This window comes from Chiloscyllium plagiosum, unplaced genomic scaffold (assembly GCF_037043375.1).
Source record: "Chiloscyllium plagiosum isolate Xiang-an unplaced genomic scaffold, Cpla_swu_hap1 HiC_scaffold_8, whole genome shotgun sequence".
In the NCBI taxonomy this organism is placed as follows: domain Eukaryota; kingdom Metazoa; phylum Chordata; class Chondrichthyes; order Orectolobiformes; family Hemiscylliidae; genus Chiloscyllium; species Chiloscyllium plagiosum.
In genome coordinates this window covers 75,959,092-75,979,587 of record NW_028270146.1, presented here as the reverse complement: position 1 = coordinate 75,979,587, position 20,496 = coordinate 75,959,092, and the positions used below count along the sequence as shown (strand labels likewise).

The following is a 20,496-nucleotide window of genomic DNA, read 5'->3' as shown; positions in this document are numbered from 1 at the left end:
TGTTCTGCTGAAGTGCTTCAGAAAAATATCTCCCTTTTCAATAATATTCAGGGTCTGTAATCGCAAGTAGATGACATTCTAGTTAAATTGAAATAATGTCGAGAATGTTTGAAACATACAGCCTAACTGCAACATCTTTTAAAATTTTCAAAAATTTGTCATTAGCTATTCCTGACATATTTAGTACTAACAGCTACTAATCAATCTTCCACAGTGTTGCAAATACTGAGACAAAACCAAGTGCAGTATTCAGATCCAGTTTACAAGGCAGGAGGATAATTGAAAATGGGTGAGCAAGGAGGCAGGACGAGAGGAGAAATGTGTTTGGAGAAAGTGCACAGGAGATGTAAGAAAAATGAGGTGGAGGTGGAAGATGGGAATATGGAACATGAGCAGTGAAGCTTGCTTACTGCAGTAAGGTGGAAGGCAGTGGTGATGGTGAGTAGGCGTTCCTTTCTATGAAGCTGAATTTTCTCAGTAAGGCAGGGCTGGGTGTATGGTAGGTATTTCCTGTTCACTTCCACCTGGAAATTTCCCCAACTGGGGTTGATTTATGGTTATGTTTTATTAGTTCATAATCTTTGATGGATGCAGCAAGATTTGCGTTTACACTTCGTGCAAGCGAGAATCCTTGGACTTCAGTATCTTTGGACTGAAGCATTATTTTTGTCAGTTTCATTGAGTTTCACGGAGTTTTCTCATCATGTCTCACTAATTATCTATCCCACACCTATGGAGTCACCCTTCAATTTCCAATTTTTGTCCCTGGGACAACAGACCCCTGCTGGGATATCCTGGCTGACAGGATGGTGTAGAGGTAGGACATCATCTTCCCCTGGAATCAGCAATGGAGGCCACATATGAGGTCTGCTATGAAGTTATCACCTGGCTCTATGCAGTGTCAACAAACTAAAAAGGTAAATCACCTTCCCCACTCAGAAGGTATAAGTGCCACAATCTTCTTTCTGATATCTTGCACTCATTCTCTGCTAATGCACCCGCATCCCACCAAGCACATGTTATACCATTCTTGCCATTGCCCCACAATATCTTCCCTACTTGCTGTCACCCACCCGAACCCCTGCACTAACCCTGCATTGCCTAACCCTCAATTTTGGACATTCACTTTCATCTCTTTTAGTTCCTGCTTGATTCTCATTTAGGATGAAAACATTCCACAGTACGGCATTCAGCTTCTCACCATTCAGCTGACTGATCACACTCAAGCCGATGGACTGGTTTCAGAAGATGCTCTCAATGTGCTGGTATGCCCTGACAGAAGGCTATCTCCCTTCACTTGACTGAGGACTGTTGATGACATGACAAGCGTGTGGCTGTGCTAAATGGCTATATAACAGTACATTGAGCTAGGTACATCCGGTGAGGGGCAAGGCCCAAAAATGCAGGGCAACACTGAGATGCTGTGAGCATCTAGGTAGGCTCAAAGTGAGTGAGTACTAAGGGAGCAAGTGAACAGCCCAGAAATGTAGTCCCTGGTCCAGGCCATGGGGCTGCGTGCACATCCCTGAGTACACAGTGACCTTGCTGCAGCATGACAAGTGCAGCCCAAGGTCCAGCAATAAAATGCATAAATGTCATGTAAATGGATCACAGATGCACCATTAAAGTTCTTAGAGGCTGACACATATTGGACACCAATTAACATGTATTCTTGGGGGAGGGGTTGGCCAGGTGTCCATGATCATGTCCTGAGATGCTATTGTCTAATGAGGCTCCTGCACCTAGACATAAGCTGAAGTCTCCAGGTACTTACTCTGACTTGCACATTGAGAATTCTTAACCTTTATGTTGGACTTGATGTGTGAGAGTGGAGCTATTTGAAGGCATGGGGGAGACTTTCCATTCCCTGGTAGATGGTAGGACCCAAGACTTGGTCAAACTTTAGTGTTCAATACGCGGAGAGGGAGCGGTGGTTAATTTACGGAAAGCTGATATCTAATGGATGAGAAGTGGAGGAGATAATTTGACAACTTCAGAGGAAAACGTTTTATGGGTGGCACTCAACAACTAAACTGAAATGAAAAGTTTAACAAATGATGAATTTTTGAGGACTCTGGGTCTATACTTGAAGAGTTTAGAAGGACAAGGGAGGGGATCTAATTGAAACTTACAGAATACTGAATGGCCTGGATAGAGTAGATGTTGGGAAGATGGTTCCATTGGTAGGAAAGACTAGGACCTGAGGGCGTAGCATTGGAGTAAAAGGAAGACCTTTTAGAATGGAGATAAGGAGAAACTTCTTCAGCCAGAGACTGGTAAATCTATGGAATTCACTGCCACAGAAGGCTGTGGAGGCCAAGTCATTGAGTATATTTAATACAATGATAGATAGGTTCTTGATTGTCAAGGAGATCAACGGTTATTGGGAGAAAGCGGGAGAATGGGGTTGAGAAACTTATCAGCCATGATTGAGTAGCAGAGCAGATTCGATGGGTTGAATGGCCTGATTTTTGCACCTATATTTTATGGTGTAATTTCTAGATGGGCATGACTTATGACTATGTAGTATTAAGGATAGAGCTAGGGTTAAAACTGCTCCTAGGACTGTGTCCAAAAACATTTAGATCAGGCATTCAATAATCCTTACTAGGAGTGTTTCCCTCAACAAGGTCACTGTGTAATAAGTGATATGTTTGTGGTAGGTTTATATTTATATTAGAGTTCACCTTTGACAATAAGTAATTATCAGATACAAAATTAGAGATAATGCTTTGGATTGAAACTTCAGGCTAGATTTTGCAGTATGCGATGAACAAACAAGTTTCACTCTATCATTGCTTTTCCATGTGTTCCTGGCTGCCGGCCAGCTACCATAAAGGTCCAGCCCTCCATTTCTGTATGACTGGGGAAACTCCAATAACCAATAAGACCAGCTAAATCAGGCTAAAGATATGTTAATGAGTAGCACAGTGTCTGAAACAGGGAATGGTAGCCAAAAATCCTTTTCATTAAATGTCAAATCAGGCATAAAATATGAAATAAAAGGTGGAATCTCCTGCCTTTCTTGAACTGGCAGGGAAAATGTTGAAAGACAAATAATTGGGGTGGGGGGAGCAGGTAGAGGGTAGGCATCAGGAGATGCTTGCCCCCTCCTTCCTGTTACTTTTAGTTAGGTTCAAGGTGGGATTTCCATAGTTGGTAGTCCACACCCATCACAAGACAGATACTTAAGGAAGATACATAAGAAACCACTTATGTGTTTGAACCTGCTATCAGCCTCGCTAACCTTGTTCGATATAGGCAAGAGAAAAGACAGCTCTGCAGGAGTGGCGTGCCATTGCATTGTGAACGCTCTTGATTGTCCTCCATGACCCCAGATTGGAGCAAAAGTTTGGGGTGGGCTACACCTGCTTTGCTCCTACCAACAACCCCATCCTATAATACATCCACCTCCAAAATCTCATACTCTCCTGCTGCTCCCAGTCTTCCACACTGCCACATAGCCAGCAGCCTTGGTCCTTGAAATGATGGTTGCTGGCTTGTGATTGGTTAGTAGCTTCAGGTGGCTGGCATATTGCAGGACCTGATTGGCCAAGAGGATCATGAGGCTATTGCTTAAGTACCTGATTGGCACTTGATCTGACAGACCTTCCCACAAGTGGAGGTAGGCAATGTCTCACCCTTAAGATATATGCCCCACAAATCTAAATTTTAACAATATTGGAACATCTTTGACAAAGAATGGGCAAAAAATAAGTAGGTAAATTGTAAGACTAGATATAGGAGCAGATTTAGCCCTTTTGGACCATTGAATCTCATCCAACATTTCATCATGGCTGATTTGTTTCTCAATCCCCTTCTCTCCTTAACTTTTGATCCCTTTGCTGTCAAGAACAAATCTACTTCTGTCTTAAATACTCAAATGGCTTGGCCTCCACAGCCATCTGTGTCAATGAGTTCCACAGATTCACCACCTTCTGGCCAAGAAATTCCTCTTCATTATAGTTCTAAAGGGTCACCAGTCTGCGGGTGTACCCTCAGATCCTAGTTTCTACCACTGGTGCAAACATCCTCTCCATGTCTACTCTATCCAGGCTTCTCAATATTCTATAAGTTTCAATCAGAATCCCCTTTTATCTTTTAAACTCTTAATGAGTACACACCCAGCATCTTCAACTGCTCCTCATAGACAAGCCCTTCACCTCTGCAAGTAATCTTGTAAACCTCCTCTGAACCCCCTTCAATGCCACAGATCCTTTCTTAGATATGGGATCCAAAACTGCTCAGAACAATTGCCCCCTCTGCAGTCTGACCAGAGCCTTACAACAGCCTCAATAATAGATTTTTACTTTAATAAATATTGTTAACCTTGCTGTCATTTTAATCAGAAAATCTAAATTATTACATAATAAGTATTGGAATTATCTACAATAGTGCCACCTACAGGCATAAGAGGCAACATGCAGAAATCTGGGAGCGATTTACTGTTGTGTTTAATACAGTAAAGGCAAACATTTCAAAGCACTGGAGAAGTACTAGCACTGGTGCCTTAATGAGATTTTCCAAATCTAGTAACAAGAAGAACAATCCAACTGCAGCATGCTCTATTAGACCAATATGCCCAGCATCAAGACACAAATCACTCAATTAAAGCTGCAATGAGCAGATTAAGTTGTTTGAACTCCTATCCCGACTCCTGAAGCAACTAACACAGTCGGAACCTAGTTAAGAATGGAGACTCGTGGGGGGGGGGGGGGGGGCAGTGGAAACACTTAAGGGTTATCCATAAAACATGCCTGAAGAAATCAAACATTCCCACTGCCATGTGGGAGACCTTGGCTTGTGACCAACTAAAATGGGGAACATTCATTCATGAAGGCATCAAATGCATCAAGAAGTGGAATGGAGGCAGTAATAGTAGACATGTACCAAATTCTCTTCTTTTCAATCCTTGAATGTTTAACAATGACTGCAATAACTATTCATGATTTGGAAATGCTAGTGTTGGACTGGGGTGTAGAAAGTTAAAAATCACACAACACCAGGTTTATTTGGAACCACTAGCTTTTGGAGCGCTGCTTCTTCATCAGGTGGTTGCGGAGTATAAGATCGTAAGACAATCTATAGCAAAGATTTACAGTGTTGTGTAACTGAAATTATATATTTGAAAAAGACCTGGATTGTTTGTTAAGTCTCATCTTTTAGAAAAATCCTGTTGGTTCCAGTTCTTTCATATGTACACCACAAAACTTTTTTCAAAAGTTACATTCTCAAGTGAATGTTAACAACTGGTGTCATGTCGGCCCAGATAATACATTTGAGGTGTGAGCTGTCCTGTGAGAGACTGTCTCACACCTCAAATGCATTATCTGGGCTGACATGACACCAATTGATGAAGGGCTTTTGCCCGAAACGTCGATTTTGCCTGTCCTCGGATGCTGCCTGAATTGCTGTGCTCTTCCAGCACCACTGATCCAGAATCTGGTTTCCAGCATCTGCAGTCATTGTTTTTACCTCGTTGATTTTAACCCTACTGCGAATCCTCTTGCAAGGATGCCTGCCTTGAAGAAGTTTTCCTCCTCTCTCTACAAGAATCTCAGGGAGTCTCTCTCTCACATGACACCAATTGTTAACATTCACTACAGAATGTAACTTTTAAACAAAATTTTGCAATTTACATATGAAAGGACTGAAACCAACATGGTGTTTCTAAAAGATAAGAGACTTAAACGATCCAGGTCTTTTTCAATATATAATTGAAGGCTCTGGTCAGTCTGCAGAGGGGGCAATTGTTCTGAGCAGTTTTGGGTCCCATATCTAAGAAAGGATCTGTGGCATTGAAGGGGGTTCAGAGGAGGTTTACAAGATTACTTGCAGAGGTGAAGGGCTTGTCTATGAGGAGCAGTTGAAGATGCTGGGTGTGTACTCAATAAGAGTTTACATCACACTGTAAACTTTTGCTGTAAATTCTGTGTCTTATGATCTTATACTCCACAATCACCTAAAGGAGCAGCGCTCCAAAAGGTAGTGCTTCCAAATAAACCTGGTGTTGTGTGATTTTTAAACTTTGCAATAACTAGAGAATTTATTTTTGTTTTCTCCTGCATCAGTGCTTCAGCCAGTGAAGACATAAGAACTGACAGAACAGTACAGACTGGAAAAACCCCAGCTTGATCCCACAAGTTCAGTGTTCTGTTGATCAACAGTTACGTAGAGAATAATCAGTTTCCTGGTTTCACTTCTTATCCAGTGTCCAGTCTGAAAGTATGCACGTTAACATGAGGTGATTAAATGACAAAGCTAGTGTAAGACACCTTCTAATTGAATGTATCAGCAGGCTCTGCTTAGTTGAATACATTGTCAGCATTTGTTTGTGCTAATTAAAGGCTATTGGTGTTCATCAATTTAGGGCAGGCAGTGGTATGGTAATGTCACTGCCGACAAAAGTTCAAAACCCACTGAAGCAGCTAATGGAACTTAAAATTCAATTGAAAATGTTGTATATAAAGCTAGTCTCAGTGTTAATTGTAATCATGAAGTGTTAACTCTAATCACAAAACCACGAATTGTTGTAAAAATTGACCTGGTTCAAAAATGTCCTTTAAGGAAGTCGAAGACATAAAACATAGAATTCCCACAGTGTGGGGAGAGGCCATTCAACCCATCAAGTCTGTACTGACCTTCTAAAGAATATCCCATCCAGATCACTACCTAATCCCTGGATTTCCCATTGCTAATCTCCCTAGCCTGCACATCTCTGGACACGATGGAGCAATTTAGCAATGGCCAATTCACCTAACTTGCACATCTTCGCGGTGCGGTAGAAAACCAGAGCACTCCGTGGAACCCCATGCAGATACTAGGAGAACTTTTATGTGGAGTTTGTACAAAATCACCCGAGGTTAGAATTGAACCAGAGTCTTTGGCACTGAGAGGCAGCAGCAGCACTCACCACTGAGCCACCATGCTGCCCTAAAATCTACCATCATTGCTATACATCTTAAATCACATGGTAATGTCATTGGACTCTAAACTGGCTTTAATATCATTTGGGAACCTGTGTTCAAAGGTTGGAGATGCATGGATAGCTTTAAGATGAATTCATATTTCTAAATTGTGTCTTAAGAATGGACGGACAGTTTTTGTTTCATTTTTGAGTTTTGTTCGTGGTATGGAAGATTGGAAAGTTTGTTTATCCTCATTTTATTGCGAGTTTGCAGATTTGGAATAGACCAGGACGTGAACAGTTAAGAATTTTAGAACAGTTAAGCATTAGGAAAAAAAAAACTTGTAGAAAACAAGTCACACAGTTCAAGGGCAATTAGGGATAGCCACAATGCTGGCCTTATCCAGTGACATCTACAAGCCATATCATAGACTAAAAAAAATTCAAAGCCTACGTTTGTGTAAAGAGGTGACAAAGTTGGAGGTGAGGGAATTATTCACTAAATAAACATATAATAAGCATTTGTGCAATTATAATACAAAATTAATTTTTCAAAGGTTGTAAAGGTGAAAAGGTGGTTTTTAGCACATTTCAGCTCATCCATCTGAAAAATATCCCCATCTCATTTAGCTATGAATTTCAGATGTGAAACAACTCTTTTGCAGTTAGTCATTTACTTTAATTGCACAGAAGATATAATGTACCAAAAGACATTTAGAATCTTTAACAATTTGCTAAAGTTTACAAAAAACCTTTAGAAAGGAATACTATAATACATATACGCACCTATAAGATGGAATGAATTAGAATTATTCTGCAGTTTCACTTAAAATGCCAATTCACAAAGTAATACATTTAATTATGGTTAGATACACTAGTCTAAAAACAGAATCATATAAATGTGTATGTTGACTGCACGTGCAAGACAATGTTAGCTTTTCCAGTGGGCAAATTAGAATGATTATTTATAGATTTTATTTGAAAATAATTAAGTGAAAACATAACAGGGAAATTACACAGAAAAAAGTTACCAGCCAATTTATGTCTGCAAAGGAAAACACCCTGACAATTTTGAAGATAAATCAAGCAAAATTTCAAACAAAGGTACTGGGCACGTAACAAATACCACATGTACAGGATGGGCTAAAATTGATAATGCTATTTGACAGCTGCATGACCTTGAATGAGTCCCATTAACATTTCTGTACATGCCCATACAATCAACATGTTTGTACGCTGACAGGGTGAGAGATAGAGACAGACAGAGACTTGTTCCAAGTTGTTGGACTTCATCTCAGACTAAGATCGCATTTGGTGCCAGGCAGAAACCTAAGCCTGTAGACCAGTCATCGATTGAATGGATCCCAACAGGCAGAAGGGCATGAGGCTTTTTATTCCTCGCCTTTTATTTACTTAATAAATGTTCATATTTAAGTAAATTAGTGTTGTCTTCTCTTAACTACATTCAACTGAATCTGAAGGACCACTTGTATACACTTTGTGATCCAAGACACCATAATTGTTACATGCAGTGATTTGAAATTTGATTGTGTCAGATTTTGGAAAGTGTAGAAAATATAGTGCTGAACATATTCTGCAATTCAGTCAAATAGCAGAGAAATAAAAGACACCCATTTATCACTATTGCATAAAATCAAATTTTGACCTAAACACAATACGTGTAATACACTCTCATTGCTTACAATGCTATAGGATTGCTTCGTGTCATGTATTGTCTTGGAAACCATTATAGTCCAGCATAGTCTGGGGCTCAGAATCAAACAAAAAATGCCTGTCACTTCGAATGAGCGAAAGCCACATATCATCTATGATTACAGTCTCACAATTTCACATTATAGTCTTGTTCAATGTTTCTGTTTGACATATTAATAAGGCCTCTACAAATGATAAATTTTCATTTGGATAGCACGTGCTATCCTTCCTAGCATTAGAATGGAGGCAGCTGGGTGCATGTATCAACATTTGCACAGTTCACAAATATTTGAAAATAAGTGTCCAAGCATTTCCAGTTCGAACAACTGCTTGATATGGCAGAAGTATTAGTTACCATGTTACACGAGTCTGGAACAATTCCATATCATCAAAGTCTTGCAGCCAGCAAAATCAAAGTTTATTGTGTGCAATTACCAGTTACATTTGCAGCTGATTTGAAACTGTTCCTGGAATACGATATTTAACACTTACTGTGATTTGAGCAAATTACAAATAACAGATACACCACAAGAAACTAGCTAACGGAAATGAAATACACCACCATTCAAAAAAAAAATTGCAAAGGAACAATGGGGATTTAATACTGACCTGCAATAGAAAGCAAAAACAGTCAAACTGCTGATTTTTCTTTGGATGCCAGCTTAAACTTCTAGCTTATTTATTGACTTGCAACATGACAAAGACAATAATTTGCAAAGTTTTACTAGAAAGTTAATTTACAGAATAGAATTTACATTTAGATGCTCTTTAAAATGTTCAATATTTGTATGTACGTGAGAAGCCTTAAGTATAAGCTCATTCAGGTTCAAATCATCAAGCTGAGCAAGCTAGCAGCATCGAACTTCAACCTGCAGGAACTTTGATTTACTTTAGCCATTTACAGGGTATGCTGTTTAAAGGTCCTACATTACCATCCACGTGCTACTCATTTTCTTCCAAATAGTTACACCAAACATTCTTGATCTTAAATGGAGCTCAAAAACATGCATTGCTCATAAAATGTACCGATACACCGTCCACAAAAATTATTTAGATTTGGAGAGGTCTCCTTCAATTAAGTCCTGTATTAAAATTGGTTTATTGCGTTTTGAGATTTGTAGCTCAGGCTAAGGTTCATGTAGGTTTGCTTGCTGAGCTGGAAGGTTCATTTTCAGACGTTTCGGCACCATACTAGTTAACATCTTCAGTGAACCTCCGAATGAAGCATTGGTGATGGAGCCCGCTTTCTATTTGTATGTTTGAATTTCCTTGGGTTGGTGATATCATTTCCTATGGTGATGTCATTTCCCATTCTTTTCCTCAGGGGGTGGTAAATGGGTACCGGGATACATGAACATCAACTAGCCACAAAAAGACATGACCCACTATCACTAGTATCCTTACATATGGATGAGGAAGGCCACCACTTCGACTGGTACAACACATCCACCCTAGGACAAGCCAAACACAGACACAAACAATTCCTCGAAGCATAGCATTCCAACAGGAACTCTATCAACAACACATTGACTTGGATCGCATTTATCATCCCTGAGAAAAACAGGAAATGACATTACCACAGTAAATGTTACCACAGGAAATGACATTAACCACCAAGGAAACTCAAACATAAAAATAGAAGACAGGCTACAGCACGAGTGCTTCATTCGGAAGCTCACTGATGTTACCTATTATGGTGACGAAACGTCTGAAAACAAACCTTCCAACTCGGTGATCAAATCTACATCCATAATTTGTTTATGCTAGGTGACGATTTTGGCAACATAAAATACATTTGCAGTGAAACTTTGTATGAGAATTATTTGCAGGCTTCAGTTATTACGTTTTCTCACATTAACTATAATAGACAAAATGTAAACAAATCACCTGTAAATGTAAATAACTGCTCTATCATGTCAAAATAGTACATATCTGTAATGGGTAAGAAAAAATATATAAAATATAATAAGGAATAATTAAAAATTATACAGAGCTGTATAGGATACCAAATGGAGTAGAAAAAAATTCAATGCACTGTTACAATTTAAACCACAGCTACATGACAGGCGGAAATAGCTTTAAACAAAAAGAATTTTAGAACTATCAACATGTATTTTTCTTCTGCAATAACTAATCTCTGCAATGATCCTCAACGAGAAGTGAATAGTAAAAAACTGTTTGAAAGGCTGTGAAATGCTGTTAAAGAAAACTGTACGTTTTAATGTAAAAATGACTTATAGACTGAACTGAATAATTATGCTCAGTTTAAATCAGCTTCTACAAAATAAAAATGACATACTAAATCAGGATTGTAAGCTCCTAAATATTGTTCACAAAGTTCTCATCAATGATGTTTTGGTTGTAATAAGAATGACAGACACGGTTTTTCTGTATTATTTTATTATGTGCACTTGAAATATACATAGCCCAGAACAAGTTATCTTGAATATTTTTTCATTAATTTGAGACATACCATTGCCTCATACTTGAGAAATTGAACAGAGATTTGAAAAAAATCAGTTTTATATTACTTTAGTTTCTTGAACACACTGAAATGTATTAAAAAATACTTACCAAAAGTGGCAGTAAATTAACTGGGAAATTATTCTGAGTTACACTTAATTAAATAAGACATTCTCCAGAATATACTAGTCACTGCAAGCACACAATTTTCACTGTTTACATAAATACCAAGCCCTTTGTCTTCAAGATGTCAAGTATGCTTTGTTTCAGATTTTACTTTTCTTTGTAAGAAGCTCTCAGTATTTATTCTACTGGCGATTTATTTTTCAGAAAGAGCATAAACAGGCATTGTGTGTGTCATAACCTTGAACGACTTGTTGAAGGAAAGACTACCTCCTTTTCAGAACACCACTTTTGCCAGCCTTGCTACCACTCCCAGATTTAGATGACTTGGAAGAAAAAAGGCGAGTCATGAACTCTGAAACATCCGGCAACTCATGGTTCGGGTTCAACATATTCATGGATTGCTCCATCTCCTGAAATAGAATGCAGACATATATTGTGATGACACTGCAGGACGCATCTCATTCCTATATTCATATAACAATATCATAAAAATTGTGCTTTTAAGTGCACCAGAACCAGTTCAGACGAAAGCCGGCTGAGTTTGGGACACACAAACTGTGTATTTCAGCACCTAATATTTACAGTATACCAATATAAACATTATTTTCCAAAGGTAAAGCGTGTGCATTTTTTTAGCCTTCAAATAAAAAAACCCAGCTAGTAACCCTCCTTAATTCTAGCTACAACTATTGATTTGGAGAAATGAACGCTCTTTCCTATGATTACCTTTGAGTAAGACAAACTGTGTTGAGTAGGGTATTAACTGGCAGGCTGCACTGGTCATTTGGAACCGATATCAAAGACAGAATGGATCAGGCAGCACAATTTTCACAACACATTATAATAGGAAGACCCATCTACAATATTAAAGTCAGTTTTTTTTAAAAGGAGAAAGTGAGGGCTGCAGATGCTGGAGATCAGAGCTGAAAATGTGTTGCTAGAAAAGCGCAGATCAGAAGAAGCGCTTCCTGAAGAAGGGCTCATGCCTGAAATGTCGATTCTCCTGTTCCTTGGATGCTGCCTGACCTGCTGCGCTTTTCCAGCAACACATTTTCAGTTTTTTTTTTTAGCCAAGCAACTGTTTCAAGATCACCCTTATGTTAAGCAACACAGATAATTATGCAACTCCAATGATACAAGTGGAATTCCCAAGACCCATGCAAAATTATGAGTTATTTTTTCAGTTAGATAATGTAAAATGATTCATACCAAGTTTGTTTTGTGCCCAATAATCTAAGTACACTTCATTACTTCCCTCACAATGCATGCACATTCTTCATTAATAAAATGTAAAAAAGATCAGTTCTCTCAAATTAATTTGTGATATGTACGTAAATTTTGGGATTTAGCACTACCTAGGGGAAATTTATTTCCACTGATTTTAAACATAGAAGTAGTGGATATAATTTTTTTCCATTAAAACATACTGGCACAAAATTTCTGTTATTGTTGATTTTTAAAGTTCAACTCAGCATACATACCCGTCTCATGTCAGGATCATTTGTGTTGACCACTTTAGGCAATAGGAGGATGATTAACAATGGAAGAATCATCATCATGACCTGCACAAAATACAACAGTCAAATTGTAAAAATCTCTTCAAATTAGGTTACAGGTGAGTATTCAGCATAGTTTGGAGTGAAGACTATTCAGATATTTTGCTGCAAAGATACCTTCTTGGTTCTTGGTTTTGGGAGTAATACATTAGCATAGATAGATGAAAAAGCCAAAAGTATATTTTTAAGTTTTCAGACTTGGTGTCGCAAGGATCAGTGTTGGGGCCTCAGCAATTTACAATTTATATTCATGCCTTACGTGTAAGGGAATCACTGTAATGCATCTAAGTTTTGTGGTGGAGGGTAGCATGTAAACAGTTGAGAACACAAACAAAGTTGTGTTTTATCAGCATCTTGGATATGGGGTTGAGTCGGAGAGGGCAGAAAATACTCGGCAGCTTCTTTAGGACGGTTCCACAATGAATTCCCAACATCAGAGTTTCCCAAGACAACTTGGGCGGGGGTGGAAATCAGGTCTGCTGACTACATCATGGAAACAGACAACCAATAAAAACGATTAAGGCCCTAATTTGGGAGGTGCTTTTGCAGAATTGCTGCCATTTTTGCCACTGATGGAATAGTCCTATCATGCGTGGAACCTGACAACAATTGTACAACAAGAGATAGCATGTGAACAGGAGGGTCCATGTCCCAAATGAGGTAGTGTGGTTACTGGAAGAAAAAGATAGATTGAATCTTGGATTTCATCCTGCACCCATCAGAACAATTTGCAAGAAATATCAATGTGAAAGGAAAATAGTATTTATGAATGCAAAGTGCACATTTGTTGTCAACTGGACTCTAGAGAGACAATTTCTTGTAAATTGTCCTAATGACTGCAAGATGAAAAGCTTTCACAAAGTCTCGTTTTTTCAGTAATAGCTAAATTTACACTAAGTACTTCATAGAAAAGGGCTAAAATCATAGTTACATAATTCAAAAACACTTACCATAGGATTCATGAGGAAATCTGTCCAGCCCCATGTTTCTCTCTTCAGAAAATATGGCGGAGGGCCAGTAGATTTGATTTGTATGGGATATGGTAACCTAATAACTTCAGATGCTTTTAAGTAGTTCACATGTCTTGCTCTTGTAAGGAAACAATTTTTGAAAAGTTATTAGAAGAGTGAAACAACTTGACGGCCAGAAGATTTTCTTTAACCAAACAGAAAGCCAAAATGTTAAAACTTTTAAATATTACTAATCACTTTATTCAGACCACAGCAGCAGCAACAACTTTTACATTATAAAGTGCCTTTCATATAATGAAACAGCCCGAGCCCTTCACAAGAGCATTAGAAAATGAAGTATGACACTAAGCCACATGAGGAGGTATTAAGTCTAAAGCTTTGTTAAAGAGGTATATTTTAAGGAGTTTCTGGGAGCAAGAGTGGTCAAAGGCAAAACAGTCTGAAAATTAGTGGCCAAAGATGAGCGGACTGATTATTTTGATAAAGTATCACATTATTGTAGCGGTTTTCATGATCTGAGGAAAACTGCAAATGCTTCTAAACTATTTCAGGTGGGTGGAATTGCCAGACGAAGCGAGTAATAACATCATTCCTCAATTTGTTCACTTTTATTCTTGTCAAGGCTATGGATCAATTTGTTCACATCAAGTCATGAAAGTGATCCCACACAATCTCAGTGCAGCCAATGAATGCAGGATGAATTCCATAATAATATCAAAATAGGACCTTGCAAGATTATGTACATGAAAAGCAAAGCAAAAGGCTCTGCCAGTGCTTTGCAAACTACCTTCCAATTTGATCCCATTTTAAATTTCAAGAGTAACTTAGTAATGGAAAAGGCTGGATTACCCAATGACACTCATATCCATGAGCAAATATAAAGATATCAAAGAGTTTACAAATTAACACTACTCCAGACATCAGGAAAAACAAAGCAGCAATAAAGCAAAGGAACATTTTATATATTATTAGTGGGGCGTAACAGATCAGCATATATAAATATCAAGACCTATAATTTTAAAATAATTTGTAAAAATGTAATTTAATATACTCAGGTATATTTCTACCAAATTCTTCATATACCTTGCGAATAGAAGACTCAGAAGTCTTTGCCCATCACTCAGACGCACACACTAAACAGATCCAACACATGCACACACACTTTGTAAAGAAATTATATCTTAGATTGACACTCTAAGTATAGCAACTGAGCATGTGCAAAAGGAGTTATGTTGGCAAGACTCCAGATCAAACAGAACTGGGTCCTGGGTTTGTAGGGATCATGATAAGATGCTGTCATGTTCAATCAAGTCTGTGCCTTGTTACTCAACTGTAAATCTCACATCACCACAACCTTCCCTCTGAAAACACACACACACACACACACGCGCGCGTGCGCTCTATACTCCACTCAGTTATGCCTGCCTTCCCTCCCCAGACAAACCTACTCACTTGTGGCCTCCTTCCCCACTCAGCATATCACTTATTCCCTCTTCCACTCTCTTCTCCCTGGAGATTTTTGACAAAGTTTCAGATTATTGTAGCACTTTTCATAATCGGAGGAAAAACACAGCTATTTCTAAGCTATGATAGGTAGGTGGAATTACAAATGGGACACATTTCATAAAGGCTAAAATTTGACAAAACATTGTTTGATACGATGGAGAAGCACTATTAAGACCCAGACTTCAGGATCTGGATCCCAGCCCTCAAACCCTTAACTGGGATATACCTTGATCCTTCAAATCCATACTTGAACAGGCTGTGTGACAGCTGTCATTCTGGCTTCATCCAAACCCACTTTGGCTCACATTCCACCCAAATGTTGCTGGAAGTAGTATCCAGATGAAAAGGCATTCAGCTTTTGAACAAATTAAAGTTAAGAGGGGAAAGTATTTGGCATGAAAGAGGAAACTGAATAGGCATGAACAGTTTTAACAGGAAGCGCTAACAGGACTTGCACGTAATTTCAGTTGGCAATGAGATACAACAAAGGAAAATTTACATATATTAACAAATATTAAAATATCCCATTTCAATGCAAAGTTTCTCTATTTATTTCCTCCCACCCAACCTGAGCAAAAAGTCTAATAACTTGTGAAACTTCCGAGAGCTTTTGGCCCTAGTCCGTCCAAGTCAGTCTCCTCACCAAGCAACCACAAACCTCCTCCCGGCCCCACCCACCAATCATCATCAAGGCTCATGTCTCCTGTCTCAGCTGCACCCAGTCCCTGCCTCTCTCCAATTCTATAGTTTACTCTCATTCTTCTCTGACCTTCGTCCACGGCTCTGGCCCCCACACTGGCCATAGACTAGCATTTCGCCTTGCTGTCTTCCCTCTAGCCTTAGCCCCCTCTTTAATCTTCCAGCTTATCCAGCAGTAGTCACTCTCTCAATTGAAGTGGCAGTGGATGGCCCAGTGGTGGAAAGTGAAAGGAACTGCCATTCAGTTCCCCTCTGCTGAATCTGCCATCACGTCATGCTTATGCCACCTTAAGTTACCTTGAGAACGTGATTTAAAAGCAGTTCTGGAATTTATATATTAATGAACCGAAACCTGCAACCCATTCTAAAAGTTGAAAGACTTAACAGCAGCCTATGTTTGTTCAATATGTTGTTTCAGTTGCACGACACTAATCTTTTGCTATAAATTCTGCCTTATGATCCTGCCGTACAGCTACCTGATGAAGGAGCAATGCTCAGAAAGCTAATGCTTCCAAATATATCTGTTGGACTACAACCTGGTGTTGTGTGATTTTTAACCAATTGGATTGACTGTCCCATTGTAACTGAGAGCAGCAGAGGCCAATCACGTACAGGCAATCTGACTGAGGGCACAATCACCATAAAGCAGCTGAGTAACAGCTCACTCTAGGCTAGGCAGAAGGCAGGATCCTGCCAAACAACATGAGGTTCTCAACCTTGGGAATTTCTTGAAAGGAGTAGAGTGAAATGATGAGGCAGACATGACAGAACACTGAGTTGAGATACTTCTGGCAAAGGGTGAGGACAGTTCATGCGCAAGAAGAGAATCAGAACCCTTTAAAATGGCCCAGCCGTTTGTTAGATCTTGGTGACCATCTCAGTAATGGATTCACATATATTTTAAAAATATAAATAAAGAAAAGTTACTGCAGTGTGACCTAATACAACTGGATATTAAGAAATGCAAGCCTTGCAAAAAGCAATTTCAAATTAACTGAAATTAAAAATACTAGTCAATGATTAGCTCAGTCTTACCTGATTTTACCTTTGGACGTTATATCCACTCGCACAGCTTCAAAGCGATAGGCTGGTGATACTATTTCCACCACATATGAACCAGAAGGAACATCGTTTACAGTGAACGTTCCATCTGTCCTGTAAAGTGAAATATATAGGGTCCTTCAGAACATCACCATGTTAAACACCACGTGCATACTCCAAAAGTAACTGTATCAGCAATAACGTGGAGCAGAATAACTGAATATAAAGTAGAAAAAGATCAAGTAAGGAAGTGAATTAATTTCTTAACATGCCGAGTCACTATGGAACAAAGTCAATGGCGATATAGAATAAGGAGATGAGATCAACAGCATCGCTAGGAGACTGAATTTTGAGAAAAGATTGGAGAAATTCAGGCCTTTTCACTTCAAAAGGAGGCAACTGAGACTTAGACGTAGGTGACAATAAATGGCAACTAGAAGTACCTTTCTTCCAATTAAACAACAGCGATGGAAGGAACATTATGCTCAAATGAAAAAAAAGCAAAATCTTCATGTAAAGCACAAACACATCAAATTGATCTTTAGGAAAAACAATGGAGGCAAAAATTCTGGAAATCAATTAAAAATCTGGTGGATACTGTAATGGAATGAAGGGCTGTAGTTCATGATACCTGCCCAAAATAAGAATAATGATTTTCTTCCAAATTGATTTTGTAGATTTTTCACAACATGATTATTTTAGTCTACATCAGTTATTTTAAACCACTTTTCCATTTTGCAAAAGATTTGTTGATACACTGTAGACATAAACTTTAACCCATTGCTTGTTAATACTTCATGAATAACCCAACCATGCAGATGAACCAATAAACTCTTCGCTTACAGTTTAAACTAACCTTCCTTATATGTTGTTGCTTTTTGAGAATTATTTTTCAATAATAAAGCAAAACTGTTTAGCTATTTGTGCCAACTAAGAAATGAAATACTTAAAAAGGTACTTACAGTATTTGAAAAATAAAAGACACAGAGAGGGGCAAGGACATAGATTAAATTCAAAACTGGTCCAGTTAAACAAAGACAATGGGCCAAATAGCATAATTGTATTATAATTTTAAGATAATTTATGCAACAAAAACATATTTGAATTTTAGGTTTTACCATTTAAAATAGCAGCCAAATTATCAGCAAAGATACCCTGTCAAAATAAATAGTTAATTGACAGTACCTGGTGCAGTAGTGAATTATAAAGAAAGTCCCAGTGTTAATCTTTAGTTTGAAAAGACTTGTCACTTTCAAGCAGAATGACAACAGGAAGCCAATAACTGGTTTCAACACATCTAGATTTCAACACAATACCCTCCTCTGTAAACTGAACTACTTGGGTATCTGGTGAGAAATTGGCATAACTGACAACCAATGCTGTGAATCAGCCAACACAAATCAGCTGAGATAGCTGACAAAACAATGGAAATATCTAGCAGCAAGGATTAATACCCTCAGGAGAATAACCGGAGTAAACAGATTTATAAGTAGCCCAACGTTTTATTGACTTGTCCACAGTGTTGCCCATTCCGCAACAACACAAAACTGGTGTTTAGGCAGAGACCACCAGACATCTTAAAGTGCTGATAGGCAGTGAATTATTTTTAAAGTGTAATCACTGTTGCAACACTGCTTTCAATTTACACCAAGCAAGCCCCCACAAACAGCAACATGATAACAGCAAGATCATTAATTTTAGTAATATAGCAGGATGCATAACAACTGGAACAACAGAGATGACTCACCTGCTATTATGAAATAGTGCCAGGGGATCTTTTAGTAAGTCTATTCCCCATTGAGCCAATAGAGAAACAAAACTCCCTTGTTGTCACACTTGTTGAACTGTGGGGATACTTTAAAATGTATTTCATCTGAGTAAGACGACTGCAGATTCACATCCCAACCCAGAACCACAAACCAAAACTGAACATTTCAGTTCATCACAGAGAGGTGGATTGTTGGGAGCACCATTTTTCAGATGAGACATTAGACTGAGGCCTAATTCACCCCCCTGAGATGAGCACAAAAATCTCTCATGGCCACAGTTTTGAAGACCATACGAGAGTTATCTCCAGTGCTTTGGCTAATATTCACCCAGATTATCTGGATCATTTGTCACATAATTGTTTATGGGAAGTTGCTGTGCACCAATATTTTCTTAATCACACTAGTTACTAAATTTCTAAACCAATTCATTGGTTGTAAAGCTTTTTGGGGCATTTTGAGATATGGATAAATGGCTCCAAGTCTTTTTTTTTAAATTTAATAGACAAACGATCTAAGGCACTGGATTGATATATAGCTTATTTCAAGATCTGCATTCTCATCCCATCAGTTAGCTGTGGTTCAAATCTCCTTCAGGCCCAGTTGGAGGCCAAATGCAATCAGCATAAATTGTCTGTAAAAAACCTTGGCACCACACCCACCATCTTTTTTAAACATCACCTGCCGCAGAATCTGCAGATCCAGCACTAGGTTGTTTCATTATATCAGGAGTCACAACCCCGAAGTGGAATAAAGTCATCTTTGGTTTTGAGGGACTGCCTAGGAACAAGGGTAGGACACAGCCCTTTTGAGACAAAGCAAGTCCCACTTCAGAGCTTGAACAAAAATCAAAGCTGACGGCGCTTTGTGCTCAGCACTGGACAAGTCCTGCACTATCAGACATGCCACCTTTCATATGATACATTGAACGGAGGTGAAATCTGACTGCACGAGTTGATGGTAAAGATCCTGTAGCACTATTTTAAGGAAGGGCAGGGGAGTTGATGCCAACATCAGTCCCTGAACACCGGGAGTTCAAACTGCCTGCTGCAATTCCTGCCTAATATCACACTTCAAAGACAGCATTTTACAGGCTGCCGAGCACTTTAAAACGCCAGGTGGTCGCGGAAGGCGCTATACAAATGCAAGTTCTAACTGACGGCCTTTTCTGAGGTGGCGAAAGGGGTTGGACAGGCATCCCAGTCCGGATCGTGCTCCCTCCCCTCCAGCTGCTCGGATCGACAAGACCGTGACAGAGGGAAGTGAGGCCCCAGTCTAGGCCCAGTCCCCAGCCTCTCCTTACTTGAAGAAGCCGACATGTTCCTCTCCCTCCACCAACACCCGCGCTGTGTGGATCCAATCCTGCGGCCTGACGCCGGGCACCACCGCCCGGCCCTCGATTTTAAACTTCTCCCCGACACCCTCGGCCTCGGAGCCGGCGCCCAGCCGGAGAGCCAGCAGGAAACACAGGAGCCGGGAGACGACGAGCACCTCCACCGCCATCCTCCTCAGCCTGAAGGGTGTAAACCCTCACCTTTCAACCGTGACCTCTGGGTCCCGCCTGCACGAGGTTCCAAATCACACTGAGCTGTCAATCATCGCCAAGCTGCAGCTGCACCCAGCGAGGATCCGAGACATGCAAATCATTGTGACATCTTTCAAATACATGCAACCATGCACCTCAGCAGACAGGATGCATTTATTTAGATAGATACACACAGGAAATACACACCATATAAAGCAAAATA

The 20,496-nt window shown here is 39.3% G+C and overlaps 1 protein-coding gene across 1 annotated transcript; it reads right to left on the bottom strand.

Moving 5' to 3' along the window:
* Nucleotides 1–9,020: 9,020 nt before the first annotated feature.
* Nucleotides 9,021–20,266, bottom strand: emc7b (ER membrane protein complex subunit 7b). Its single transcript, XM_043685853.2, has 5 exons — nucleotides 20,052–20,266; nucleotides 16,977–17,096; nucleotides 13,716–13,854; nucleotides 12,691–12,771; nucleotides 9,021–11,619 (listed from the first exon to the last, which is right to left on the bottom strand). Exons 1-5 carry the CDS (start codon nucleotides 20,249–20,251, stop codon nucleotides 11,473–11,475), a joined length of 687 nt encoding a protein of 228 aa, XP_043541788.1. The 5' UTR covers nucleotides 20,252–20,266; the 3' UTR covers nucleotides 9,021–11,472.
* Nucleotides 20,267–20,496: the final 230 nt, after the last annotated feature.

What these genes read in the sequence shown, in the direction of transcription:
- emc7b (XM_043685853.2), bottom strand. Translation starts at nt 20,251, where the DNA reads ATGGCGGTGGAGGTGCTCGTCGTCTCCCGGCTCCTGTGTTTCCTGCTG. An exon ending in GAACATGTCGGCTTCTTCAA is followed by an intron (nt 17,097 to 20,051) that starts GTAAGGAGAGGC and finishes TTCACTTTACAG; the next exon opens with GACAGATGGAACGTTCACTG. An exon ending in ATTTCCTCATGAATCCTATG is followed by an intron (nt 12,772 to 13,715) that starts GTAAGTGTTTTT and finishes TATTTTGTGCAG; the next exon opens with GTCATGATGATGATTCTTCC.